Here is a 27,961-nt window from a genome sequence, read left to right on the forward strand (position 1 = left end):
AAGAATTTCCTCCTTAGATCCAATCTAAACTGCCCCTGTTTCAGTTTAAACCCATCACCCCTTGTCCTGTCACTACAGTTCCTAATAAAGAGTCCCTCCCAGCATCCTTAGAGCCCCCCTTCAGATACTAGAAGGTGCTTTGATTTCTCCATGCAGCTTCTCTTCTTCAGGCTGAACAGCCCCAACCTTCTCAGCCTATCTTCAAGTCATAAATAAGGCAGTTTGGTTTTGGGCTGTATTGGCCATTGCCCCAGCAAAAGTAGTTTTAAACCAGCTTGAGGTCTCTCTTCCCATAGTAGTCAGCAAATTGCTCTCAAACAAATTCCCCAAATCCCTCTTTGAATCACAGAATCCCAGTTTGGAAGGAAACTCAAGTATCATCTGGTCCAACATTTCCAGGCAAAGCATGACCTAGACTTGATGTCCCAGCACCCTGTCCAGCCAAAGCTTAACAGTGTCCAATGTTGGGGAATCCACCACTTCCCTGGGGAGATTATTCCAATGGCTGGTTGTTCTCATTGGGGAAAACTTTCCTCTTGAGTCCAGTCAGAATCACCCCAGGAGTAACTCGTGCCCATCACCCCTTGTCTTTTCCATGGGACTCCTTGTCAAAAGGGAGTCTCTGTTGCCTGTGTAGCCACCCTTTAAATACTGGCACATGGTGACAAGGTCTCCCCTGAGCCTTCTCCAGGCTGAAAAATCCAGCTCCCAGCCTTTCCTCCCACAGCTTCCTAGACCTTGGCTCATCTTTGTGGCCTTTCTCTGGACCCTCTTGAACCTGTCCACATCTTTTTTGTATAGCGGGGCCCACAACTGAAGACAATTTTCCAGGTAGGTTTTTTCCCTTTAATTTAAAAAAAAAAAATAAAAAAAAAAAAAAGGAAATCCTCTTTTTTTCTTCTTTCTACAGAAAAATAATCATACCAAGTCATTTTCCAGACAGCAGAGGCAGTTTGGTCAGGGAATTCTGCAGCCTGGTACACCGGTTTAGTTTCTATGTGATCAATTGGCATCTTGGGTCTTACTGACCAAAAACCTAGATAAATTATCTGATTTGCTCAGATGAAAAAAGAACTGAAAAGTTATTTCTGAAATTGGAGATGCTCGTCCGTGTCACCCCAAGTGATGTAAACATTTAAGGAATTTGACTCCTAAATTGTCTTTCATTATGGTAAACCTACACACGAGTGAAGTCAGGCAGATGCTGTGTCTGCACCATCCGGAGTCTCATTCTGCATTGGTCCATGCTGTTGGCCTTCCATATCATTCAGGAGTCTTCACTAGGTCCTATCACCAGTTTGCTCTGCTGGTTTAGAAAGCTCAAATCCATCCTTTTGCAGAGGATACATTCCGAAACACAACAAAAAAATTATCCCTCCTTAGCATAAAATGGTCTGGTTTTCATTTCCATCCTGCTATAAATTAACTGAAGGTGCTGTCCTGCTGGTACTTTCATGTTCTTCTTTACTTCAAAACTTTAGTTAATGAATGAGCAAGTAGTGCCTTACAAATCTACAATGCCAATTACCTAAATATCCCATGCTGGTGGTGGATTTCTTGGTCCTTTAGGTTTTGAAAATCGATTTGCAAAGCCTAGGAAAAAAGACATTTTTCTTTAATGCAACGAATTCTGTATGTTATAGAAGTTGATTATGTAATTCCTTAATAACACGGTACTTGAAAATACTTGTAATTTCAGTTCTTTCCCAAACTTTAATGCATATTTATGAGTGTGTGTATATATATAAAACATGGTAGACAAGCAACATCCTGTAGTTGTAAGTCAAATGATGCCAAAAATGTCTGTCAGAAAATACCATCGTTATAGCGTGAATATCAAGGTAACTAGATTTTATGCACAATCTAATAAATATTTGCTCTCTAGTAGATTTTCAAATGGAAAATGGTATTTCTCCCATGCCATATTACACAAGGCAGCAGCCTAATGGCAATGCTACAGCTTTGTATTTGTCTTCTGCTGTCTCTGTTGCCACATAAAAGCTTTCAGATACAGGGGAGCCAAATACGTGCTTCAGCCTCCTCACGCACCAAGAAACATTTGTCAGAGTAGGTTTCAGCGTTTGTGTTTTCCATCCTTATGTGTTCATTAAACAGCTTGCAAATGAAGTTGTAAATGTGTACAAAATAACAAGCATTACTTGCAATGTTCCTCATTTGGTAGCGTACTGCCTGGTACCTGCATTTAGGTTTTCATACAACAGGCACTTCCTACACAAAAGAATACAAAAAGAAGAGCATACCAAAGTTAAGGAAGGACCTGGAACTGTTTGACGGGGCAGAATCTGGCGCTTTCGTCAGTGAAGATGGACTACAGATGCCTAGAAACGAAAAATCAGGCTGAAGCAGTTTGTCACTGGGGTAATACCCTGAAGAGCTGGACTCTGACACAGGGAAGACACGTACTGCCGTAGGCACGATGGCACCAGGCATGGATGATTTTCCAGCATGAGGCAAAATCAAGTACTTTCACACTAGCAGAGCCCGAGTACCACATGGTTTTAACATTATTTGCTTGTAGCAGGGAGCAAGTGTACTACTGCAGAGCAATCCACTGGGAAACTGTTTGCTCAGTGATTTAAACAGTTTGAACAATCCTATTTTCAAGCCAAGCATCATCATTTTAGATCAAAGGAAACCTAATGAGGAACTCCTCCAAATACATTGGGCAGAGCCCAGGATGGGACTCACATTCCCACAGTACCCCTGTCCTCCGGTTTTGGACTATTTGTCCCACAACACTGTCTTGAATGACCTGAGGAATTTGATAATTTAGGTACACTGGAGCTGTCCCCAGGGTATCCCAAGGGCATTACAAGGGCACCCTTAGGATGCTCCTAGAGCAGCTATTGCTATACAGATATGATGGTACTCAGCTGGCCAGCTCTGCGTCCTACTGCGAAGTAGGCAGGCATGCAGTGTTTCACACTGCACAAGTTCAGGTTCCCGGAAGTTCAGTCCCATCTATTTCCTTATTTACTTGCTTAAAGTCATCAGGAAGATGCACGTTAGCCTGAAAAACTTACTCTTCCTCATGTTTTTCAGTATTTTCAAGCTCTGTGGAAAAAAAAATAAGAAAAAAAAGCAAAAGAAGGCTTGATGGAAAAAAATGTAGCAAGCAATAGGTCAGCTGCTATGATAAAGAGAATTTACTGATAAACACACGTATCACATCCCATAGAAAGTATTGTGCCTAGCAGCTGAGACTGAAGGGCGGATTTCTGCCGTTCACTTTGTCTCTGCCTCTTTTCCAGCCATCCTGAATGTCACCAGTTTGTAGTCTTCTTGCTGTTTCCTCAACTGCTTTTCTGCCCAACTATAACATCCCCAAGTACAATTGCTCGTGAGGATGCTTTACTAGGGCCACAAGAGGAGACTGCTGATGAGCAGACTCACGTAGGACACACTCAGACTCCACTCGAGCAACTTTTTTTCCCAGAGGAACTGGTGCTTCAGGTGGACACAGCACCAAGGAATAACCCTTTGCATGGGCATAGCTGTGTTGCTCTGTTCCTACTGCAGGCAATGGGTTTGGTTGCAGGTTCTACTGCAGACTGGGTTTAGCAGTCTGGTTTCCTTGCCATAAACAAGGGGGTCTCAAAGCAGGCAATTTTCACAAGGTTAGCAGTGAGAAAGTAGCAATAGCTGTGGCTAGAATGATCTCTTCTTCTCACCCTCTCCATTTGCAATAGCTTTGTCTTGTCTTGTTTTTACCTTGCTTCTCCTGAAGCAGTTAGTAGACTTTTTTGATGATGTTATGGCAGCATTGCTCTCCAAGCCTTCAGGACGCATAGGATTTCTTAGAGCAGGCTGCAGACCTGGGTACACACACAAGAACCTTCTTAGTGATCTTTCATGAATCCTTCTGCCTTTCTTGTTGCTTTTCATTTCCTCTAATGCAGCAGTTACAAACATTTCCAGCAGGTCCCCTAGTTCATTGAATCCCAAAGTGGTTTGGGTTGGAAAGAACCTTAAAGCTCATTCAGTTCCAACCCCCTGCCATGGGCAGGGACACCTTCCACTAGAGCAGGGTGTTCCAGTTGCATTTATTTTCTCTATATCTGCTCAACTCTCCTGCAGTCGAGTCCTGAAGCGCTGCTGTTGGTAATGCTCTGAACAAAGGGGCCACGATCTCCTCAGCTATCTACAGGTTTAGGTGTACGTGTAAGATCTTGGTTATGTGCTGAGAAAAGAACTTGTCACTCACTTGCAGCATCATCAAGAACAAATGAGTTCGGGGTTCTTTCAGGAAGTGGAGGAGGAGAGCTAGAGCAATCCCAGGTTGTCTCTGAGAAAGCAAAGATAAAAGAGCTGGTTGCCTAGCTTTAAATATACCCATATCACAGCTCACCGAGAGGTCCTCAGCATCTCAGTCATCTCAAAGGAAACACACAGCAGGCAGCAAATGACAACCCTCAGCCTGAGGGTCCATGAGGAACATCACAGTGCACAGGGCAAGGCGAGAGCTGATTAGGCAATAAAAACCTACCAGTTCCTTTGGTTCTAGAACTTCTAGTCCTGTTTAAAATGATTTAGTTGCAGAACTATTTAGCAACACAAATTTTCCATTGACTGAGCACAAATCCTAAAGACTAAATCTGCTAAAGCAGTACAAAGCAGACCTTACTTCAAAGATAGCTTATCCCAGCGTTAAATTCATACCTGCTTGTGGGCTCCGAAGCTTCACACTCTGGAAACAAAAAACAGGGAAAGTATTTATAATTCCCACAACCAAATGTCATTCTCTTGCACGCAGGCAAGCTAGAGAAGACAAGGAAATGATGTTATGTGCAAACACCCTCCCACACACACCTCCATATCATGTAATGGAAGATAGACTTACGCCTTATTGTTTCACTTTACAAAGCTATAATTGAAACTATGATCAAAGATGCCTTAATTTTGTTCAGCTCTTGCCTGTTCCCCAGGGCAGTGTAAACCTCACTGGATCACTAACTTCCTGTCTTCGTTATCCTTCTCTAAACGAGTGACTATGTATGGCATTAAAGACCCCAGAAGATAATGTTTGGAGTAAAGTAGGTGTTGGTAAGGAGAAGCCTGACTGAGACCACCTCTTCTATTCAGTCCTGAGCCCTGAAATAATTTATGGAAGGTACACAGTGCTAAAAGCAGGGTCTTGCAGAAGGAAACACAAGAAGGAAATCATCATAGTGATAGTGCTAGAGAAGAAGTAGGAAGCCGCTTTTGTACCTTACATGGTCTCAGTCTCACTGAGTCATCGAACACCTCTGAGTGAGACTTGCTGCTCTGCTCCAGAGAGGTTCTGACATGTGTATCTCTGGCTGGAAGCTGAAAATCAGAGGTTGCCAGAGGAAATTGTCCTGGAAGCAATGGAACACAAGAGAGGTCGTTTCCCATCCCAAGCAGCCAGGGCAAAGGCACTGCCAGATGCTACAGTACCAAACAAAGAAGGGAAGAGCCCTCAGAGCCCTTCTTAGCCCCTGCTTTTTAAAATGCACTTACCGAAGTCACTGGCCACGATAAAGGACTCGGGGGTTCGCTCAGGCAGGGGTGGAGGATCATCATCATCATCATCATCCTCATCATCATCATCTGGCTCTGGCAGTGTGGCTGATTGGAGAGACAGGGACATGCATGGCACAACACAGCAGCAGACCTACAGACCTTTTGGAGACTCAAGAGCTGGCTGCCCTTGCCCAACCACACACCAGAGATGGTGGTGAAACACCTCTAAACTGTAGTTAAAGATCCAAATAGCCCTCGGGACCAGTTCACCTGTCCCTAGCTACATGGCCCTAAGGGCAGACTTCCAGCAGTGTTGCCTGCAGAATTCCCGTTGCACAGAGCCCAGAACACAGCCAAGCCCACAGCTGGCAGTACCATTGCTGCTTGGCTTGTGCTGCAACTCCCATAACTTCCCGAGTCTCTAGCATCTAGATAAGGAGCACACTGTTGTGACACTGAATGCTAAATGGCCTGAGTAGGACAAAGCTGAGCAGATGCCAAAGCTGTGGAGAGTGGGAAATATCCAACTGGGCCAGGACTGAAAAGACCAAAGAATTAATTTTACCTTCTACATACTGCAGGTCATGGTTTTAGGGCTACAGAACTGGGCAAAAAACTGATGTTAAAGTCCTGGCTCTCTCAGCGTCAGTGGGATGTCAGCATCCCGCTGCACAACACTACAGGAAGGAGTGGGTTTTCAGCTGGAAACTAGATCCTCAGAGAAAACCATTTCTGGGAGCTTTCTGATCTTTTCTTGGAGCACTCTTGTTTTAAGGACTGGTTGGCACCAGTCCCTGCCTGCCTTTGCGAGCTGTACCAAGGTTGACACAGGAGTCCAGAGCAGCTGGGTAATGCAAACCCCCAAATCAGGCTGTTCTGAAAGTGTTGGTTTGTTTTTATAGGAAAAATTTAAGGCAGGAAGAAACGAGTGTGAGGATGAAACCAGCTGCTCCCTCAGCTCCCATGGAAACGCAGTCCCAAGGAACAGCTACAGCCCTGCCTGGACACCAAAAGCCAATATTCGCCACCCCCCTCCTGTGCACCACAACCCAGAGGGACCAAACCCAGTTCATCACATGCCACACCACTTACTCAGGGAGGATATCCTCTCATCCTGCAGCAGGTGAGTGTGGTGGGATGCGGATCTGGATGGTAAGGAGCTGGCCACAGCAGGCTGTGGTGGAGCACTCACAGCACAAGGAAGGAGAAGTGCATCCTGGCTCTGTGCAAAGCACTCAGTAAACACCGAGGACATGGGTTCATCTGGGGAGAGTGAAGAGAAGTAGGGGTCGTCTGCTGAGCAGAAGCAAGAGTGAGGACGTTGCCCACGGTCCCTGTGCTTTGGAGGGCCGTATGCTTCTTGTCTCAAGTGGTTCAGCTCAACAGGAGAAAATCCATCCTGCTTCTTCATCTGAAAGCTTGAGGAACAGGCATTTGGCAACCGTGAACTCAAACCAGGCTTTGCATCCCCTCTGTCCCGTTCCCAGCCTTCTCCCTGCTGTGCCAGCACAAAAGGGGTCGATGCAGCCCATGTCAGAGGTGCCCTGCTGTGAGCTCCTCTCCTGCCTGCTCCCGTTGGCTCCAGGTTCAGAAGCAGCTGCTCAGAAGAGATGTGCTTGAAATCCAAACTATGGTGCTTATGAAAAGCATCCCCAGTGCCCCACTCCTCAGTGGCTGCTGCCTTCCTGCAGGTGATGCAGTTCAAAGTGCTGAAGGAGATGGCTTGTCTGATGGGAGGGACTCCACATGCAGAGCTCTCCTGTACTCCTGTGGCAGACAACGATGTCAGAGATGCTTTGCTTTGTACCACTGGAGGAAGGCGCTGATGCACATCTTGCTTCTCTTGCTCTGAACTGCAACAAAGCACCGTGATGTGGAGTCAAAGCCATCTAGTACTCAGAAACCTCTGTTAGCCTATTAACAAGGCCCCATGACATTGCTCCTAAGATCAGATCCATCCCCCAAGAATGCAGAGCCCAGCTCAGCCTCAAGCAAGGAGTGCAGGGAAGGACCCTAGTGCCCCATTTGAACACCATTAAATGGTGAACAGAGAAGGCCCCTTTAGGAAGGTAAACTATACCAAACCCCAAAATTATTTATGGAAAGCAGACACTGCAAACCAAACCATGCCTGCAGGAAGATCCTGTCACCCTCTGAAGCTGCCCATGTTGGCAAATGGGACTTCTCAGGCTTCCTATTGCTACAGCAAGAGGCACTGGAGCAGCCCATGCAGATGAAAGATGGGAGCAATCTAGGAGCACAGCTCCAGGCAGAGGGCTGAGATGCACCAGCACTGGGGTGTCTCCATGTGTGTGAGCCTCTTTATACTGCTCTGCAAGGTGTTTTCAGTTCATATATAGGAAAACCATGAAACATGCCCAAGGGCAGAAGAGCGAGACACAGGATGGCATGCAGGGAAGAGACTGGGACTCAGTCTTGGAGACACATCAATAAGAGCAGGAATTACGTTAGGAGCAAACATGAGAGTCAAAGTGGGACTCAAGGGAGGCTGCAGATCCTGCTGACAGCTGAAATGCAGCATTCAAAGAGAACTGTGTCACAAAACACACACTAAAAAATGCCCTTCCTGAAATCCTGCGGGTGACTGAAAACACCAGCGCAGGGGGTACCTGTGCTATGGCCTTACCATGTTAATAAACTCAGGGAATAAATATCTTCCACTGGACTCAGAAGTGGCTTGGCTGCAGGATGCTTTGCTTGCACCTAGTGAAAGAGAAGGTTAGAAAACAAGAGTGAGGAAGAAAAATGCAAAGAACACAAACAGCCTATTTCAGGACCTGGAATTTGGGCCAACTACTTTGAATTATTAATGCAGTTTGGAAATGACAAACGCCAACTTGAAAACACCAACTTGGAGCTGAAAACTGGGTGCAGGACTTCCTGAGCAGCAGTTCCTGGGAGAGCCCATCAAGCTGTCCAACCATCCAGCTGTTCCAGACACCTGCAAAACAGCCTGCACAGACCACTCTGCCTGCAGGACCCCCCCAGTCTGGCTACCTGGGCACTGGCTTCATTTGTGACACTTCACGTTGTGCTCATCCCCTCTGCTCTGAAAAGTGCTTTCAGAGGGCCATAAGGTTTAGGCAGGGAAGAGGTCTGGCCAGGCGCTACAAAATCACATCTAGACTTGAACCATTTCCTGCGTTTTATGTCAACCTGCTCTTGCATGTCCTTTGCTTACAGACTGTTCACAACTCACAGAAAGAGGCTCTTCACAGCTCTTTCCTCATGCAGCTCTGGCTTGGAACATCCTGCGGATCCCCTGGCAAAACTGAGGTACAAGTCCCATAGCAGGATCCTGTTCCCAATCCTTTAGACAAAAGCCTCTGACAAAACAAGCTAACTGTAACCTTTAGCCTTTGCAATGCATTTTCTTCAGCCAGCTTGCAAACAGCTACACAGGAAAGGCAAGGTTTGTGCCAGCAGTCACAGGAGAACAACAAAAGCAAAGCTTAACCATGGATGTTTGGATGTTCCTGTTGTTTTTCCTTGGAGGTGTATCAGATGTGAAGGGCTTTGACATGGTTTTCACAAGACATTTTAGCCTTCTGTCTCCCACAGACAGGCTGCAATGACAATTGCCTCACTCGCATACCCCTGTACTGCAGGCTAATACTCCTAGCCATACCACCTTGTGCACCCAAGCTTCCCAGCCTAGACTGAAAGTCATCCTGTCACTTGCAAGCACTCCATGAAAACAAGTCTCTCACTGGCATATCCACATGGAAATCAGCTGCTGCTCTAGAAAGCTGGTGCTTTCTATTCACTCATTACATTAAACAATCATGAACATCTACAGAAAATGGGCCTGAGACTGAAGGAAATTTAGCTCTTGCTTGAGGCTAAATCCTGTGATAAGCATTGCTCCTTCAGGGAAACAGCTGGATTCTCATGTGCTAACTTGAAAAGAGACTCAGTTTGGGCATCAAGGATAGTAGAAAACATGGGGATTCATTCCAGCTCCGCAGAGGAGACCTCTACAGAAGGCATCAAGGTTGGAGCTGGTGTGCCTGAGGTGTGTTTCTCCTGGGGACTCTTACCTGGGAAGCAGCAGAGTCTTCCTGGGCATCGAGTGCTTCAATCTGCCTTTTGAAGAGCTCAATCACCGCATCATAAACCAGCTCATACTGCTCCTGTGTTCCAGACAGATAAACCGCACGTGAGAGCCAGCATCTGCAGCACTCCACTGGTCACCTGTTACCCGAATCAAGCAGCAGCCCCTGAGAGAAGCTGCCACTTTCCGGTCCATCAATAAGGTAAATTCTCAGAAGGCATAGAAGCCACAGCTTTCACAGGGTTCAGACCGAAGCTCTTGGGGGTTTTTGGGTGCACAAGCAATGCTGGTCTGCCCTGAGCTTCCTCTCAGCTTCTCAGCTGAGTTCCCACTCGATTTCCTGGCCAGTCCCTGGTTTCACAGCATTCACATTTGATAGATCAGACTGCAAGCACTGAGCTCCAGCAGTGAACAGGGAAATGCTCAGCTATCAAATTAGTTTCTGCCAAATCAATCTGCTGTTCAGAAGAAGGACCTTGCAGGACATCTGCCCACTCCAGTCCCCAGCAGCACAACCACTCTGTGTTTCATAGAATCACATAGAATCACAGAATGGTTAGGGTTGCAAAGGACCTTAAGATCATCCAGTTCCAACCCCCATGCCATGGCCAGGGACCCCTCACACTAAACCATGTTGCTCAAGACTATGTCCAACCTTGAACCTGGCCAACTCTGGCCTTGAACCCTGCCAGGGATGGAGCATTCACCAATTCTTTGGGCACGCTGTGCCAGTGCTTCAGCACCCTCACAGGGAAGAGCTTCTTCCTTATCTCCAGCCTGAACTTCTCCTGTTTCAGTTTGAACCCATCACCCCTTGTCCTGTCACTCCAGTCCCTAATGAAGAGTCCTTCCCCAGCATCCTTGTAGCCCCCTTCAGACACTGGAAGCTGCTCTGAGGTCTCCATGCAGCTTCTCTTCTCCAGGCTGAGCAGGAACTCATTGCGGACCCTCCTGGGGAGCAGCTGAGGTCCCAGTATGAACACCTGAGATCCCAGTAGGTGAAGTTTCCCAGGCATACCTTGGTCTGCACTATGGAAGGCCTTTGTGTGCGCATTTCCTGGATCAGGCTAAAAACACTGAAGTTCACTGGAACGATCTTGCAAGAAAGAGAAAAGACACAAAGGTACAGACAGGTCCAATTGCAAGCAGCTTCCACACCATGATGCAGCTTAGAGAAGGGTCCAAACTCCAGGGCTGCCATTGCAGAAGGTTTTAACCAAAGACCTGCTTGAAGTGCTGTTTTTTCATTAGGAAACAGCTTTCCTCCTCCCTCCTGCCTTGCACTGCATAGCAAATACACTTTTGATACCAGCATTGGTAACAGCTGTGAATGGCATGAAAGACAAGACACTGGTTTCCCAGATCAGTGGGTTCAGGGTTGCTGTAGCACAGAGAGCAGCCTCTCCTCTGCATCCCAGGAGACTGCTGCATGGACAGGGATTACTTCACATCCGTTTTTAAGCAAGATTTTAAGCAAGATTTTAGTTTGGAAACACACATCTTTTAAGCAAGATTTTAGTTTGGAAATGCTGGGTTTCTGATGCTTAAGTGCAGGGAGACAAATGCAGCCAGCAAAGTCATCTTGAAGACTGAAGGCCAGCCCAGAGCCATGCTCCATGATCTAAAGGGCCTGCCAGAAAGCGCAATGGGAGCGCTGCCCCATCAGTACAAGCATCAGGGACTACTCCCATTGGGATGGGGAAGAGAGCAATGGCAATGGACTGATGCAGAACCTAGAGAGAAGCAGCACAAACTGGGAATGGGATATCGCTGGTTTGACCACTGCCATTCTCCAGTCAGGCTGCAGGGAGTTTGCATTCGTGGCTGTAATCTGAAATACATCTGTATGTATTCAGAAGGGGTAAAAGGGAGACTGAGGGGAGATTGGAGGCAAGGAGGAGGCAGAGAGATGGAGCGCTGCTGCAGGCGGATGCTGTAGGGAGGCACAGACCAGGCTGACACTCACCCTGTCCCTCAGCAGCTTCTGGGTGTAGTCGATTGCACAGATGACTCCTGTTCTCCCACAGCCTGCACTGCAATGACAGTGACAGCAGGGTTGCTGGCAGAGCTCAGAGGGTGGCATGCTGTGTTTGCTGACAAGATCCACAACCTCCTGTGACCCTCCCATCCCACACTGCAGGGGGTGCAGACCTTCAGGACAGCCCTGTGCAGCTTCATCCACCCCATGTACGGCTCTGCTGCACGTGGGAAGGTGCATCCCATGCTCCTGCAAACAGGCTCAGTCCTCCTGTGGTAGGGCATGGACATGCCCAGTGTTGATGGTCTCTTAAGTACACATGCTATTGCTGGCCTGCTGCTGTCTCCTTTCCTGCCACTCAGCTGTGTTAGCTGTCCTCAGAGGACTCCCTACAAGAGAAGCTTGGTGCAGGCTTGCCCCCACTTCCACCCTCCCTGTGGCCGCTCAAGAAGAAAGAGCATGGAGGACTGAGGACTTGCAGTGCTTCCCTACCAGTGACCACTCACCCACCTGCAGTGGATGCAGATGGGGACACTGTCACCTGGCTGGTAGCAGCGAATCTCGCCAATGAGCTCCAGGATGGGGTCAATGGATGAGGGCACATTGTGGTCAGGCCAGTTTTTGTAGTGGAACTGGTGGACGGTGCGGATTTCCTGCAAGAGAAGAGTAACAAGGGATGGGACAAGAGGAAAGGGCCTCAAGCTGCACCAGGGCAGGTTTAGATGGAGCTGAGGAACAATTCCTTCCCCAAAGGGTGCTCAGGCATTGGAACAGGCTGCCCAGGGCAGGGCTGCGGTCACCATCCCTGGAGGTATTTAGAAGTCATGTAGATGTGGCACTTAGTGCCATGGGTTAGCGGTGGCCTTGGCAGTGCTGGGGAATGGTTGTACTGGATGAGCTTAAAGGGCTTTTCCAGCCTGTCCATTCTATGACTCTAGGAGCACTGTCAGGGTCTGGGGCCACCCTGTGCCACCAAGGGGATGCTGCTGCGGCTCCCCTGGGCGAGACCTGGATGTCAGCACGGGCAGGGGAAGCTGGTGTCCTCTCCTCCTTACCTCATTCAGGGTCACCTTTAACCTCCTAATCACATACTCATTTTTCTTCTCTTCAGCTTCCTGCAGAACAAGTTGGAGTCACGTTTTCTGCAGATGACACGAGTTTCCAGCACATGGTGCTGTGACGTGGTGCTGGTGGCAGCGGTACTCACACAGGCAATGGAGAAAGGACCGCACTGCAAGGGAGAGCCGTCCACCTCTGCCCAGTACCGCTCGCATTTCTTCTGCAGTGAGAAGCAGGATGTATTTGGTTATTCAGCACCAGCCCACCCACACCATCTCCTGCCTCACTCTGCAGGACAAAAGTTGTGCTGGGAGGAGGCCTGGCTCTTGCAGCAGCCTCCTCTTCCCTGGAGCCATCACTGCTGCTCTTTCCCTTCCAAAGAGGCCAGCTGCACTACTGGGAATGGTTTAAAAATCTGCAGCTGGACACTCAGGAAACATCTTGAATCAAGAAGAAACTTGCTGTTGCTACTAAGGTTTATTCCAAACTGCATCTCCCCACCCTGCCCTGGCACTGTCACGGCATAGGCCATCTCTGACACATTACTCACCTTTCCCATTTCAAACTCCATGCAAGCCATGACCACAATCTGCAGAAAAAAAGATGCATTAGAAAAGCCTGAACCCAAGCTTCTTATCCAGGCAGCAAAATCCAGCGCATCACTTGTGGGTACTTAGCAGCAGTGAGGAAGTTCGGTGGGCTGCCCTTCCCAGAGACCTGGGAAATCAAACCTGGGACATAATCCACAGCCTGGGTGCAAGGACCTTCCCCACTCAGAGCCCGAGTGTAGACAGCCACGGGCAGATTCCTGTCTCAGTGTGTGTGGAGGGGGCCCATGGGGCACACATTACAACACCTGGAGTAAAACCCTGACACTCCCACTGTCTGCTTAGTCAAAAAGGTCTTCAGGATGGACAACTTTTCACAAAATATACCAAAAAACATACCAAAAAAAAACCCAAACAAAAAAAACAACCCCCAAAAACACCCCACCCCCCCCAACAAATACTACACACACACAGAAAAAAGGCATCTAAATCTGCACCTTACCAGGACTTCATACTCCCAAATCATCCTCCAAAAGTCAATGACAGTAGTGGGGAGGGGACCCTGCGTTGCAATGTAAGCTCTTGGCCCATAGACGCCCTAAAACAGCATTCAAATCAGACATGGAGACATCTTTCTACAGTCCACTAGCAGAAATAAAGTCGTTCTTCTTTCTGAATCTTACTTCTACTCAAGGAGCCCATTCATCATTTGGAAGGGCTTTTATATAGTTAAATTTTAAGCACCTACATTAAATGAAGCAACCAGAAACCAACGGTGTGCAAACCTCCCAAAGGCAGACCCAAGCCAGGAAACTGGCTTGAGGTGGGATCTGCTCCCAGAGCCACCAGTACTTGCGGTGCATTTGGGAGCTTGATGGTGATGTTACCACATCTGCTCTGGCTCTGCAGTGTGCAGCTTGGCATATCTGTGGCTGTTGGCCAGAGAACAAACCATGTGAAGATCTGCTCTTCTGCAGACAGGTTACACAGAGCCCTTGGTCAGAATGGTGGAGAATGAAGGAAACTTCCTGTCTATCAGAGAGGGATTATGAGTGAAGGAAGAGTCCCAAAACACATGGAGCTGCTGATGGAGAACCAGCCTGCATTGACCTATGCTCTTGCTTGCTGCTGAAGCGGGTCTCAGCCATGCTGCAGTGCAAGACTTCCTGCCTGTGCACTGGTTTCAGGCAAGGTGATTCTGGCCACAGGCAATTTTGCACCACTGTCACCCACCAAAGGCAGTAACAGCAGCAAGGAAGCCAGGGCTGTGAACCACAAACTGTTCCACCACCTGCCCTGTGGTCCCTTGCCTGCCCTCCCCGCGCATCCCTTGCTCTGTAGCCTAGGGCCTGTATGCTGCAAGGGCTGTTTGAAGGGCTCACTGATTGTCCACATCTTTACCTCAGTTACCCCTCAGCACAGCCCAGAAACTGCTGCACTAACAGCTGCTGTTAACACCTCTGCACAGCAAAGCCCCATGAACGTAGCAATACCTTGATGAAGTTGGCATTGATGTAATGAGAATCTGTATCGGATGTAATCAGGGACAGCTCCACTCTGCTGTGGTCAACTGCAAGGCACAAAAGCAGAAGCAGCAGCAATTACTGTTCATCTCTAATGGCAGCTGAGCTCCTCAGACTGCAGCAAAAGGTGTACATCAGAGAGCTCATCCCAGAGCAGCTGATGCCTCCTCCTGCGTGGAATTGCCACTAATTTAAGGCCAACTGGCAGCCAGCTACATGCTCCCATATGAGCAACTGTGCAGGCAGCTGGAGGATGAGAAGTGTTGAGCTAGGAATAAAAAAAGGCTGAATAAGAACATACTCCAACCTACAGGGTAAGATATCCTTGTATCTGTTCTTCTTGATGTTCTCTGGTTGCTCAGATGCTGCTGTAGGGTAGATTTTATCTGATCTGTACTTTGTTGACTGCCTTTTCAGCTTCTGTGATGAAAGAAGGGAACAAATTACAGCAGATGTGCTACATACAACATACTACTTGAGCGTACAGGGGTCAGGTTCGGTGACACAAAGCAAGTGTGCACCATTAATTCTTTCCTAAGTGGCTTTTCACAAGGTACTCAGAGCAAAAATAGAGACAGAAGCCACCGGAGAGTCCCAGCACAGGCTTCTGAGCAATGGAAATTGTGTGCTGAGGCAGTGCCTCCATGAGGCTCAGGCACGTAGGCTTCTGAAGTGAAATAATGATGCATTTATCCAGCACATAAAGCATCGCCCTCACAAATAAGTGAGACACAGGGGAATCATTCTCGGTATAAATGGCACCCAGATAAGAGGAGCAGCAATGTTAAACCACCTTTAACAAATGGCATCAGAAAAGACAGATAAATCAAATGATTTTTCTCCCTTTGGTGAAGATGCTCCCGTCTGTAGCTGCAAGCAGCAATGCTCAAGCTACTAAAGAGCACAGAGCAAAGCAGTTCTGGGCACTGATGAAAAAGAAATGAGGAGTCCTAGGATAGACCTTTAGGGGTAAGAATCCCTCATCTCTTTCATTTCCAAGATACTGCTGCAGTGCTTTTGGAGAGTTCAAGCATCTTTTTTCCTGCCAAAGCATCGACTTTTATTTCACTGGCATCAGCTTCTAAATAAGGCACTGTTTGTTAGCAGCAACTTCAAAAGCACCATCCTTGCTGTGTTTTTTCTTTCATAATATTCTGTCTACCTCACCACTTTTCTGTCACCAAGGGGTGCTTTTGATTTACAACAAAGGGATGTTTCTCTAATTGGTGTCTCTACAACTATAGGGCAAATCTCCCTTTCCCACCACCCAGTTGGGAAAAGCAAGTCATTGCCGCTGCCTGTTAAGGCTTCTGTGCTTGCCAAAGTGGTAGCAGCTCAGGTCACCCTGGAGGGATCTCTTCCCAGTACAAGGGGAAATGCAGCCTTGACTATTTCCACCTTCCTTTTTGGTCAGGAAATTAGCTGTACATGTGGCTGCTAGAACTAGCCCATGCCTGAGGGCCTGGCAGCCTGCACAGCCCAGCCCTAAGCACAGCAGCAAGAGGGGGAAATTCAGCAACCTGTGACAGCACTTTGTTCCATGGAACAACAGCCTGTCATTGCAAGCTCAGATGAACCACTTCCCTCCAGCCCAGACACCTGGAAACCAAGCACTAAGCTTTTCCCAAGTCTTTGAAGTGCCAGCCTTCGCTGCTATGACAAAGCAGGGCTGGATCTTGTGAGAACTAAGTAACCTCTACACCTTCCCCGGGGACCACTGCCTGATGCAGCCCTTGTCAGGGGGGCAGCTCGGAGCCAGTGGTTATTCTGGTGTTTGAGACAGCTCAGATCTTACAAATGGACCAGTTTTACCCTTCCCTACGTCTGCTAAAGATGGGCAATGCCTTTGCTTGTCAGAGCAGCTCAGCCAGCCTGCCAAGCAACCTTCCTCCAACAGCCAGCACCAGTCACCAGCTTTAACTGGGGGACAGTGGTTTGCCACCCAAAGATGTCAGAGAGCTCACAGATCAGCGCACTGCACTGATCTCAGCCAGCTGGACTTAAACAGGGGAAGTTTAGATTGGATCTAAGGAGGAAAATCTTTCCTGTTAGGGTGGTGAGGCACTGGAATGGGTTGCCCAGGGAGGTTGTGAATGCTTCATCCCTGGCAGCGTTCAAGACCAGGTTGGACAAAGCCTTGGGTGAGATGGTTTAGTGTGAGGTGTCCCTGCCCATGGTGGGGGGGTTGGAACTGGATGATCTTAAGGTCCTTTCCAACCCTAACTATTCTATGATTCTATGACACTGCAGAATGCAGGGGAGGGTGAGAACCATCGGCATTTTCTGCTAGTTTTGCACTGAGGGAACAAGAAATCAGTTTCTGAGAGGGGCACTGGTGGATGTCAGGCACACGCACCCATTGAGGATGCATGCATGAGCCCTGCCACACAGCCAGCGCAGCGCTGGGGAAACAGCCCATCCAGGGGCTCAGGCTGCAGCCTACTCACGCCTTAGCCAAGGCACCCAGTACCAGTGAGAGGTGGGACAACCTCAGGCCCACAGGGTGTTCCTCTGAACACCCGCTGCACTCTGCAGGTGGCACAGATGAAAGGAAAGGGGGAAAAGCTATGACAAGTGCGAGCTGGAGATCCCTGACAGGAAGAAGGGTATCACAGATTGCAGTGGGGAGAAGGGGCAGCACCTCCGTATTCCTCACTGTATCCCCAGTTCCACTACCAGGCAAAGTGAAACTGTCCTGAGCAGCACATTCACAAGGGAGAAAACAGGAAGCACTCAGGTAATTGTGTAAAAAGCAAACTATTCAATTGCTCTCATGTCTTTACATCCCTTTCACCCCAGTTACCTCCCGTGGCTCTTTGTGCTGCGAAATTCATAGAAGTCTTATTGTCACATGCAAATCACATCCCCGCTTGAGCAGCGACTGAGCAGTTCCCTTTAGAGCCAACTGAAACAAACCTGTGCCCGAGGCGAACTCACCGAAAACTCCTCGGCAAACTTCTCTCGGTTGAGCTTCTTGCTTTGTGCCCTTTCCAGGTTTTGCAGCACAATCTCCCTTTGGTCCATGTTGCCGGAGACTGAGCACGACCGAGCTGTCCCAGCTGGGAACAGACATGTCAAGAGCGCACGGCAGCGGAAAGCACCAGCCCGGAGAGCCCTGGCGGCAGGCTGTGGTTTACCAACTTCAGCACAAGGCTGAAGGGAAATTAGTACGTAACAGATACCGTGGCCAAATAGCAAAGAGCAACACACAACCTGGGGCCCTCCTTTTAAAAGCAGACGCGCTTCATGTGAGCATCACAGCAAGGGGGGGGCAGCCCGGAGCTGTGCCACCAAGGTGGTCAGATGGTGGAGACCAGAGCCACGCACCCCAGCATCCCAGTTCTCTAAGGACTATGTCCAGCCATCACCAGCAGCATCCAGGCCCTGGGGTCTGCGCTTCACTGCCAGGCTTCAGACTTAGAACATGCTGCAACAAGAAGAGTCCCCAAACCAGCATGCAAAATCCACAGCTCCCCTTTGCGCTTACAAATTACCCTGCTTTCCACATGAACTGCAGAATAGTGGAAGAATACATCAGGGAGATGCTGAGCACCTGAACCTGGCTTGCACATGTTACTCACTTGAGCTGCACAACTGCTATACAAAAAAGATGTGGACAGGTTCAAGAGGGTCCAGACAAGGGCCACAAAGATGAGCCAAGGTCTGGGAAGCTGTGGGAGGAAAGGCTGAGAGCTGGAGCTGGATCTTTTCAGTCTGGGGAAGGCTCGGGGGGACCTTGTCACCATGTGCCAGTATTTAAAGGGTGGCTACAAAGGCAACAGAGACTCCCTTTTGACAAGGAGTCCCATGGAAAAGACAAGGGGTGATGGGCACGAGTTACTCCTGGGGTGATTCTGACTGGACTCAAGAGGAAAGTTTTCCCCAGTGAGAACAACCAGCCATTGGAATAATCTCCCCAAGGAAGTGGTGGATTCCCCAACATTGGACACTGTTAAACTCTGGCTGGACAGGGTGCTGGGACATCAAGTCTAGGTCATGCTTTGCCTGGAAATGTTGGACCAGATGAGCCTGAGTTTGTCCAGGTCTCTTTCCTCTCACCCCAGTGGCTTCATGCTGAAATCTCAGCTCATCCCTGCTACCGTTTTCTCCAAGAGCATCCCTTTTTTTTTACCCCTCTGGGTTCCAGCAGTTCCTTCCTCCCATGCTGCTGGAAGCAAGGAAGGAAGGTCAGAGCAGTGGGAAAACATCTCACCTCTTTCCTGACTCAGTGAGGGCAGCATCAATGGGATGGCAACATAACACCTGCACTCCCTCAGCTTCTCAGCTAAACTACTTAAGGTGGGGGAAGCACCTCAATTAAAGCATGTTCCCCTTAGAGCATCCTGAGTTGAAACAGCAGAGTATCACTTGTGTTTGCTGAGTATTACCAAAACCAGGTTCTACCAAAAGGAGCCACCCAACACTGGAAGTTTCAGCAAAACCATTTCCACCTTTGACAAATTCATAAGGAACTGAAAGCAGGATCTTTCAACATGAAGTGGTTGGTAACTTGATCTGGAGGCATCACTTCCTGATCCAACCCCCATCCCTCAGCCAGTTCCTCTCCTTCAGGCGCCTGCAGCCCTGGGTGCTGGGGCAGTCACCACGCTCAGGACAGCAGCAGCACAAGCCAGGAATGAGTCACGTTTTTTATTAGGACAATGAGAAATTGAATCTACAGCCTGTTGTTTAACAGTGACAGCAGCGTTTCAGTGCATGGGAATGCAAATTGCAGTTTAAAGGTACAACAGTCACAGAATCACAAAATGGGGTTTGGTTCAAAGGGACCTTAAAGATCATCTTGTTCCACCCTCCCCTGCCATGGGCAGTCATTAAAAGTGACAAGAAATCTTACAGAATAGGGTTAACAAAGCCACTCCTTACAGAGTACCATAAAGCGATGTTATAGCAACCGATGCACCTCAGCTTTAAGCCTTCTTCAGGGTTTTGCCACTGTGTCAAACGAGGCTGGGACACAGACACTCTCCCTGACACTGTGCGAAGGCCAGCTCTCAGCAGAGCAGACGGAGTGATGCTCTTCAAAGCAAAGTCAGACTGTGACTTTAAAAACTGGCAGAATTCAGACATGTAGCACTGCAATGTCTCATGTACACCACTGTGGGGACAGGATGACAGTACTGGACAGAAGTACCTCCAACCAAAAGGTAATATTCCATACAGTTAATTCTCTAAAGAGCAATTCTTCCATTATTTGTGTCAGTGTGAGGACCAACAGCTCAGTAACGTGGCCAAAGGGATGTAGGCTGCAACACACATGAACACATCATACAAGACCTGCACACTCTGTGTTTTCTCACAGTCACCCTGGCCACAGGGAGCTGAGGGGGGGACTTCAGATAGAGTGATTCGTGACCCCAGCAACACATTCCAATGAGAAAATACACTTCTTTCTCTTGAAAAAGAAATAGGTAACATTTCTTGAGGCCAATGTACCTTGTCCACCCATCTCTGACACAGCAGAACAAGAATCACTGGTAGGGAAGCTACTATTGAAATCCCTTGGAAAGGGAGCCAAGAACTAAATACTTCTTTCTTCACTGCACTGTTCCTCTTAATGCGAGACAAGCGGCTGCATCCTGGAGTCTCAGAACTCTTTTCTTGAATCATTTACGATTCTCAAGAAAAAAACTCTCCAAAACACATCCCTGAATCTTGCTCGTCTCTGGCTCCGTCAGCCACCTCAGTGCCTTGTGACAAGCACCGCAGACACCACTTCTGTGATTCAGACCAGAAGCAGCAGGCTCACAAATGCATCACCTTGTCCCTTCCCCACCCCAGAGGGAGGACAGACCCTTCCCCCTGCTCCACTGCAGTGACCCCCTCACCACACGTGCTGTCCAAGCCCAGGAAAGGGCAGCAAACACTCTCACAGCTTTAAAGTGCAAAACCAGCATCAAGTATGGCAAATAAAGCCAGAGAAATAAACTTTTCCCATGCCCTGAGCAAGCATCCTACTAGGAGCAGGGACCAGTCAGGACTCCAGCCCAGCAACTGTCCCCATGACTGTCTTTAATGCCGAAATAAAGGCCTGCATTGCCTCTGGCTTTGCCTCACTCTGCTTCACTGAAACCTGCATCTCCGAATCTGCTGCCTCGAGCAAGAGCTCTGTTAGGAAGAGGCAACCTGTGTCATCCTGAGCACTGAGATAAGCTTTCCATGGCTGGACACCAGCTTTGCTCATAGCAATAGTCTGGATGTGGACAACGTGAAGAGCTGTCTGTATGGTATCCGGATGAACTGCCCCACACCAGGGCAGAGAAAGGTGCCAGTTTGTATCCAAGCTCAGCCAGGTCTTCTCAAACTGTTCTGCAGTCAGGTGAACATCAGGAACTAAGGTCAGGCTGCCTGTGTCAGGATGGACCTTGAGGACTTCTTTATCCTCTTCAGAAATCAGTGACTCTGAAATGAAACCATAAATATGTGAGATGCAGCATCCAAGGTGCAGCTCCCAGTTTAACAAAGAACATCTTATGCAGCCACCAAGGTGGCTGGGATCACAGCAACTGCCTCCAGCAGCATCCTCTGGCCCAGTGAAGTGGTGACCAGCCACACATTGCACAGGATAGTCAGAACACTAAGTCAGCATTCTCAAAGCACTGTGATCTTCTTCCAGGTATTAAACCCACACTAGAACATCTACAAGTGGAAACCAGCTCCCAGATGGAGTGAGTTACCTGTGTCTCTGTTGCTGGAGTCAATACGAGGAGAACAAGTGTAAGAGGGTTCTGCTGGCTGGTGAGCAGTGATAAGTGCCCAGCGTTCTCTGCCATAAACCGGTGCAAGAGTATTAAACTCTGAAGCCCACGCATTCACGGGTTGCTCAGTTTTATCTTCCAGAAGGCCCAGGGAGGGATCAGACTTGGGGCTGCACAGGACCCGTTTCACTTGCTCCACACCAGACTGCAAAAGGCGATAGTAGAACAATCCACGGTCTCGTACCGCCATATCCGTCTCCTCCTCTGGGAATCAGAGAGACATACTTTATGGAGAATTCTATCATCCAGATTTCCTTGAAGTACTAACCTTTCATCATTAAAAATGGACTCTCAGGGATACAGTGTAAGCCTGCTGCACTCATCAACCAGACACCTAGGGGCCAAGTAGAAGCCTAAGGCATAAAGCCACTTTCCCTTGCCACCCACGATGGTTTCCTCGCAACTAGGACACTGACACACGGCATCCATGCACTGAGAACACAGCCAAAACAGGTCCCAGAAAGCCTGTACTACAGCTTTGGGGAAAGAGAATGAAGGGAACCCACCTATGCAGAAGTAGAGCAGCCTCCCTAGCGTGTCCTGACACTCAGCAGGACGGGACAGGAAGAGGCGCACCAGCGCTGTCAGAAGCTCCATCTTCACTGCTGGAAACATCTCTGATTTCACATTCTCCACAAAGTCCTCTAAAACATAGGGAGCATTTGGTACTTTCTCACCGTGGGTGCCCAGGAGCCAGATCAACGCTTGCTTGCCCTGAAGGAACCACACAGAAAAAACCCAGCAAATAGGTGCTGTGCACCAGAAAGACAGAGTTGACCTGAAACAAACATACTTGAGAACACATCTTCTGAAGGTTTCTGATCTTTGCCCACCAATCTCGAGCCCAGAGGACAAAGAGTCATTGTCTACCCATCCTCAAGAGCTACCAGCCCAGGGCACAAAGCCACCTTACCTCACTGTCCTGGATGGTGTCCTCACAGCCAGGCAGTGCCTGACACACTGCATCCGTGCACTGGGGACACAGCCAAACCAGGTCCCGAAAAGCCCTTATGACTGCTGCAATGAGACAAAGTGCACAGCATTCCCCAGGAGTTACAGAACCACTAGGGAAATAGATTCCACAAACACCCATTCAAGAGTCTTTGCAAATCTCAGTTAGGGAGGTCAGTGCCTTGCTTGTGACTATGATTTGAGACACCCTTCAAAGCCCCATGACACTTTGGTTGTCAGAGCAAAGGTGCACCAAAGCCCTGAAACTTCAGATTGTTCCTCTGGCTGCTGGAAATAACCTCTTTTCTGGACATTCCCAGCCTTTAAAAAGACACTGACTCACGATGATTCACACAAACAAGGTCAGAATGACAAAACTAACACCAATTCAAAACAAGTCTTTTGATGAGCTTTAGGTTAGAATTGTAAAGGCTCTGGTGCCCAGTTACAGAAGCAGCAGCAGCTTCCGAGACCTAATTCAAGAGCTGAGTGAAAGCGTGTGATTTTTCAAAACTGAAAGCAGGACCACTTAAAAGAGAGGGCTGAAACAGCAATGATAACCTTAGATCTGAGGGCAGCAGAAGAAAAAGATGCCTTGGTACAACTGAATCAGACTACGGAGCATTGTGTACAGTTCTGGTGTCCTCAACATAAAAAGGACATGGAACTGTAGGAACAAGTTCAGAGGAGGCCACGAGGACGATCAGGGGCTGGGGCACCTCTTGTATGAAGACAGGCTGAGAACACTGGGGCTGTTCAGGCTGAAGAAGAGAAGCTGCGTGGAGACCTCAGAGCAGCTTCCAGTGTCTGAAGCGGGGCTATAGGGATGCTGGGGAGGGACTCTTCATTAGCGACTGTAGTGACAGGACAAGGGGTAACAGGTTCAAACTGAAACAGGGGAAGTTTAGATTGGATACAAGGAGGAAGTTCTTTACTGTGAGGGTGATGAGGCACTGGAATGGGTTGCCCAGGGAGGTTGTGAATGCTCCATCCCTGGCAGTGTTCAAGGCCAGGCTGGACAGAGCCTTGGCTGACATGGTTTAGTGTGAAGTGTCCCTGCTCATGGCAGGGGGGTTGGAACTGGATGATCTTAAGGTCCTTTCCAACCCTGACTGTTCTATGAGGGACAGAAATCACAAGGATTTAAAAGATCTATTCATCATCTTGGCCCTCAAGCAGTCACTAAAATGCCTCTGCTGAGTGAGTCCTCACTCCCCATGTCAGCAGGTGGCAGCCAGAAAGGAGCCTCCCCATCAGCCCATGAACACAGCTATGACCCCCACAAAGGAAGGAAAAACTACAGTGTCTGGTCACACCAGACATCCTCAGCTCCACCAGGAAGATGCCAGTTAAAAGCCAAATGCCTTTGAAAGCCTCGAGTTTGGGATCACAAGCCCCAGCAGCACCATTCCTGAAAGCATTAGCCAGGCAAACAACGTGCAGATGATTACCTGAAGTGATATGTTCCTGCTGAAGCCTCAGTAGCTCTGTCAGAATCCCCACACACTGTTCTGTGTATGTCCTAGCAATATTGCCTGCAGAGACACCAAAGGTCATCAAATTCCACCTTTCAGCATGAAATAGGAACCACGAGCCCAACTCTTCATCACAAACTCACTTTAAAGCAACAGGCTTCCTCTTTTTGACTACAGCTTCAGAAAGTGGAGTCAAACAAGCCTGTTCTCCACACAAGGGATATGTTCCTTTTTCTGAAGCCATGCCCCAGAACTCTGAAGTTTTCTTAAATGTAACATAAGAAAGGATTTTTGCATCCCTGGCTTTCTCCTTATGAATGATACAGAAACTCCTCAGTTTTAAAGCTTACACAACCAAAACTAAAGTGCCCCAAATCATCTTACCTCTGCCTCCATCACAACTCAAAGAACAAGCAGTTATTAGAGCAGCTCCTCCACACACTACACTAAGACTGATTAATAAGATGAAATGCACCATTTCTTTAGAGTACCTTAAATATCAGAGCACAGATATCTGAAGGTTCAAGGACATTATGAAACAATTCAATGCTAGGACACTCATCAGAGACCAGCCCACCTTAAAGTTCTCGGGCTGCAGCTGCTCCCAAGGCAGGACACAGCTCTTACCTATGGCAAAGATTGCCCCTTGGGCAAGCTCTATCGATACATCATTGCAGTAGCTCTTCAGCTCCTCCAGCACTTGCTGTACATTTTCATCATTCACCAGCTCACACAACACATCCATCTTCTGGCATTTGATGTAGTGGGGCTCTGAATACGAACAGAAGAACTTCTTGTAGTGGCTGCTGAAATGGCCAGGAAGGCTACGAAGGATCTGACGCACGTGGCACAGTGCGGTGAAGCAGAGCTCTCTGCTCTCAGAGGTGCAGGCAGCCAGCAGCGGGCCCTTCACCCTCACCAGAACATCTGCCTGCACGTGCGGGTACTCCCTGGCCAGCACTAGGAAAAGCTTGGTGGCTGCCATCACAACGCTGGGGCTGCTGCTTTTGAGACAGCCATCCAGTAAATTGAGTATGTCAAAGAGCTCCTCCTCAGCGCGGGGCTTGTAGCGTAGCAGGAAGGTGAGCACCTCGCTCTGCCCCCACTGATCCAGATCTGCCATCCTGCCGAGAGAACAAACACAGTTTGCAGGAGTCAAGAAGCACAGAGATCTGCACTGCGCAGAGCAGAGGCCTGAGCTCCTTACAGTGTGTGTTCCAAGCCAAATGCTGTGCTTCACAAGTAGGTACCACGATTTTCTCTCAAGAGAACCAGTTTGTGCAGATTAGGATCACTCATGTACACCTTTTCTGGTACTCTAAGCTAGACAGCAACACTGACAAGAACCCTGGGCAGAGCAATACTGCTCTTCTGCCAGATCATGCAGAATTCCCATGGCAGGGGGGTTGGAACTGGATGATCTTAAGGTCCTTTCCAATCCTAACTATTCTGTAATTCCACAATTACCTGCAGAAAAGTTAATCTCTTCAGCAATGGATAAATTATGTGTCTTTCAAAGGATTGGGAGAGACACAGCAGAACATACCTGTGTACTGTTACCAAATAACCAGATTAAGTTGCCCAAAGAAGTGGTAAATGCTCCATCCCTAACAGTGTTTAAGGCCAGGCTGGACAGAGCCTATGGCAGGGGGTTGGAACTAGATGATCTTAAGAACCCTAACCGTTCTATGATTCTATTAACCTATAGCTCAAAACCAAACCAGCAAACCTGAAGCAAAGACTCCCTGGAAAAGCAGGACAGCAGAGATTTCTCTTCAAACCTTAGCAAAAAACCTGTTTCGTTTCTCTTAGGATGGGCACTACCCTCTTTGGGTGCCCGACTCTGCCCTTCAAGTTCTGACAGGAGCTCTGCTAGCATACAAAAAGCAAGAATAAGAACGAAGCTTCCAGCACCATCTTAAGAGCAAAGAAAACCAACCTGTTGAGGAGATGATGGGCAATGGGTTTGTTGATGACAACTCCTCCCTCCTTCTTCAAGATCTCTTCTAATGCCCTCAGACAATTCACGACTACAATAGGATCCGGGTCACGAAGCAAACTGTACAGCTCATTCACCAAAGCACCATCTGCAAAGCAGCAGAGGTCCTTCCATCAGATTCTGTTGTCATGCTGCAATTCAATCACTATCTATAGGCATTTAGCAACAACAAACGATACAGCTTGAACTGCAAGAAGGAGCCAACAAAAACTTCCAGCTCTGCAGTAACGCCTGCAACTTCTCCCTGAAGGGCTGCAGATGTGGGAATGGTGCCCAGCCCATCAGAGACTCTGGAAATGGCCACGGAATCATGGAACCATAGAATCAAACAGGTTGGAAAAGACCATTAAGATCAAGTCCAACCATTACCCCAGGACTGGGGGTATGCTAAAGCAATCTCTGAGGGCCTCATCTACATGCTTTGTGAATAGTTCCAGAGATGGTGATTCCACCAATTTCCTGGGATGGAAAGGATGATGGATAGCACCCATGCATGGCAGGAGGCCTTTTAAAAGCAGGTATGAAAGAGGCACTCCAACAAAGAGCCTCACAGTGCTTGGTGCCCCATTACCAGTCCAATCTGCACTGACAGCCTGCTTATCTTCCTTCTTCTCCCCAGTCCCTCTATTGTACCACTACCGCAACCCAGCGACAGCGAGCCCAGCACAGGCCTGCACAACCCCCAGGTCCTGTGGGTCACCCCCTCCTCCTGCTGAGCTCCCCACTGCAGAGCCCTGACCCCACTCACCCACTTCACAGTCCCCCTGCAGCTTCAGCATCTTGGCGCAGCCCAGCACCGCCACTCTCCGCACGTAGGAGGCTTTATCCCGCAGGCCGCTCAGGAGGGGCTGCTGCAGGTACTCCTGGATGCCGGGCATCCTGCGGGTAGGAGGGAGGGAGGGCATCACAGTGGGACACTGATACACGGACTGACTCCACAACTCATTAAAGTTGTAAAGTAGGTATGATTTATTCAGCGCTGAGGCGCATGGGGATTGCTCCTCCAAAAGGATGCGCACCTTTCCTTTGCCACTCAGTTTGTTTATATTACATATAATGATTACCTAAACATGGGATTGCTTTACGCCTAATACATATGCAAAACCTATTCCTATCTAGTATTATAATTAGTTTTCTGGCATTCATCCCATTGGTGCGCCTGCGCAGTGCCTCCTGGTGGTGGTCGTTAGGGGGTTATGAGGATGAAGGTCTCTAGTTCCTCTTCATCACTGCGAGTAATCTCTTGCTTTCACAGAGACTCAATGGGGTTTCGGCTCCTGTCCAAACCTCAGGTTCGGTACAAGCCGGTTTTACGTATCTTAAAGCAGAAACTTGTCAAGTTTGCAAGTTTTGTTACTCTGGCTGTCTTTTGTTCCTTTGCTTTCTATGGATCCTATTTAACCAAGAATGTCTTCAATGTTAAGTTATGAATCTGATCTACTACAATTCTGCCTCGCAGCCGTAACTCCTGCAATTCTGCTTCACCGTTCTAGCAACTTTGACTCCTACGGTTCTGCTTCACCAAGCACAGCGACTGCTTCAGCAAGCAGGCACAATGTTAACCCTTTATTTCCCGGTACCAACACGGTCCTCCTCCCGCATCACGGCCACCCCCCCTGCTCCCTCCCATCGCACCTGAGGCCGCACATGCTGCGGAGGGCGAGCCCCCTGACAGCAGGGCTGGGGTGGGCGCAGTCCTTGCGCAGGGTGTTGACCGCCAGCAGCGCCAGCTGCGGCTGCCGCGGGGCCTGCGCCCGCACGTACAGGGACACCAGCTTCTTCTGCACCACGTCCGGTACCGCGCTGGCCTTCACCATCTCCGGGAACAGCCCCGATACGTCCACTCCCTGCGCCATGTGCCTGCGGCGGAGACACGGATCAGCAAGGGCCGACTTCGCGACCGGGTAACCCCACCGGACAACCCCACCGGGTAACCCTACCAGATAACCCCACCGGATAACCCTACCGGATAACCCTACCGGACAACCCCACCGGGTAACCCTACCAGATAACCCCACCGGATAACCCTACCGGGTAACCCCACCGGATAACCCCACCGGATAACCCTACCG

At 48.8% G+C, this 27,961-nt stretch overlaps 2 protein-coding genes across 2 annotated transcripts; both read right to left on the bottom strand.

Annotated features, from left to right (window-relative positions):
* Window positions 1–1,528: 1,528 nt before the first annotated feature.
* PTPN22 (protein tyrosine phosphatase non-receptor type 22) lies at window positions 1,529–17,835 on the bottom strand. The gene is made up of 21 exons (XM_057426911.1): window positions 17,626–17,835; window positions 15,000–15,108; window positions 14,659–14,735; window positions 13,668–13,763; window positions 13,168–13,206; window positions 12,766–12,837; window positions 12,614–12,673; window positions 12,069–12,211; window positions 11,547–11,613; window positions 10,599–10,676; window positions 9,567–9,659; window positions 8,153–8,229; window positions 6,598–7,358; window positions 5,503–5,610; window positions 5,230–5,360; window positions 4,681–4,708; window positions 4,226–4,306; window positions 3,733–3,836; window positions 3,045–3,075; window positions 2,262–2,339; window positions 1,529–1,593 (listed from the first exon to the last, which is right to left on the bottom strand). The coding sequence occupies exons 1-21, from the start codon at window positions 17,710–17,712 to the stop codon at window positions 1,529–1,531; spliced, it is 2,385 nt and encodes a 794-aa protein (XP_057282894.1). The 5' UTR covers window positions 17,713–17,835.
* A 2,213-nt stretch (window positions 17,836–20,048) lies between these two features.
* On the bottom strand, window positions 20,049–27,774 carry AP4B1 (adaptor related protein complex 4 subunit beta 1). Its single transcript, XM_057426897.1, has 9 exons — window positions 27,525–27,774; window positions 26,638–26,768; window positions 25,830–25,977; window positions 24,518–25,014; window positions 23,867–23,950; window positions 22,378–22,481; window positions 21,971–22,178; window positions 21,384–21,668; window positions 20,049–21,108 (listed from the first exon to the last, which is right to left on the bottom strand). The coding sequence occupies exons 1-9, from the start codon at window positions 27,743–27,745 to the stop codon at window positions 20,681–20,683; spliced, it is 2,106 nt and encodes a 701-aa protein (XP_057282880.1). The 5' UTR covers window positions 27,746–27,774; the 3' UTR covers window positions 20,049–20,680.
* Window positions 27,775–27,961: the final 187 nt, after the last annotated feature.

The sequence above is a fragment of the Pezoporus wallicus genome, unplaced genomic scaffold (assembly GCF_028554395.1).
Source record: "Pezoporus wallicus isolate ANWC-B61680 ecotype Strahan unplaced genomic scaffold, APGP_CSIRO_Pwel_v1 contig_11646, whole genome shotgun sequence".
Taxonomy (NCBI): domain Eukaryota; kingdom Metazoa; phylum Chordata; class Aves; order Psittaciformes; family Psittacidae; genus Pezoporus; species Pezoporus wallicus.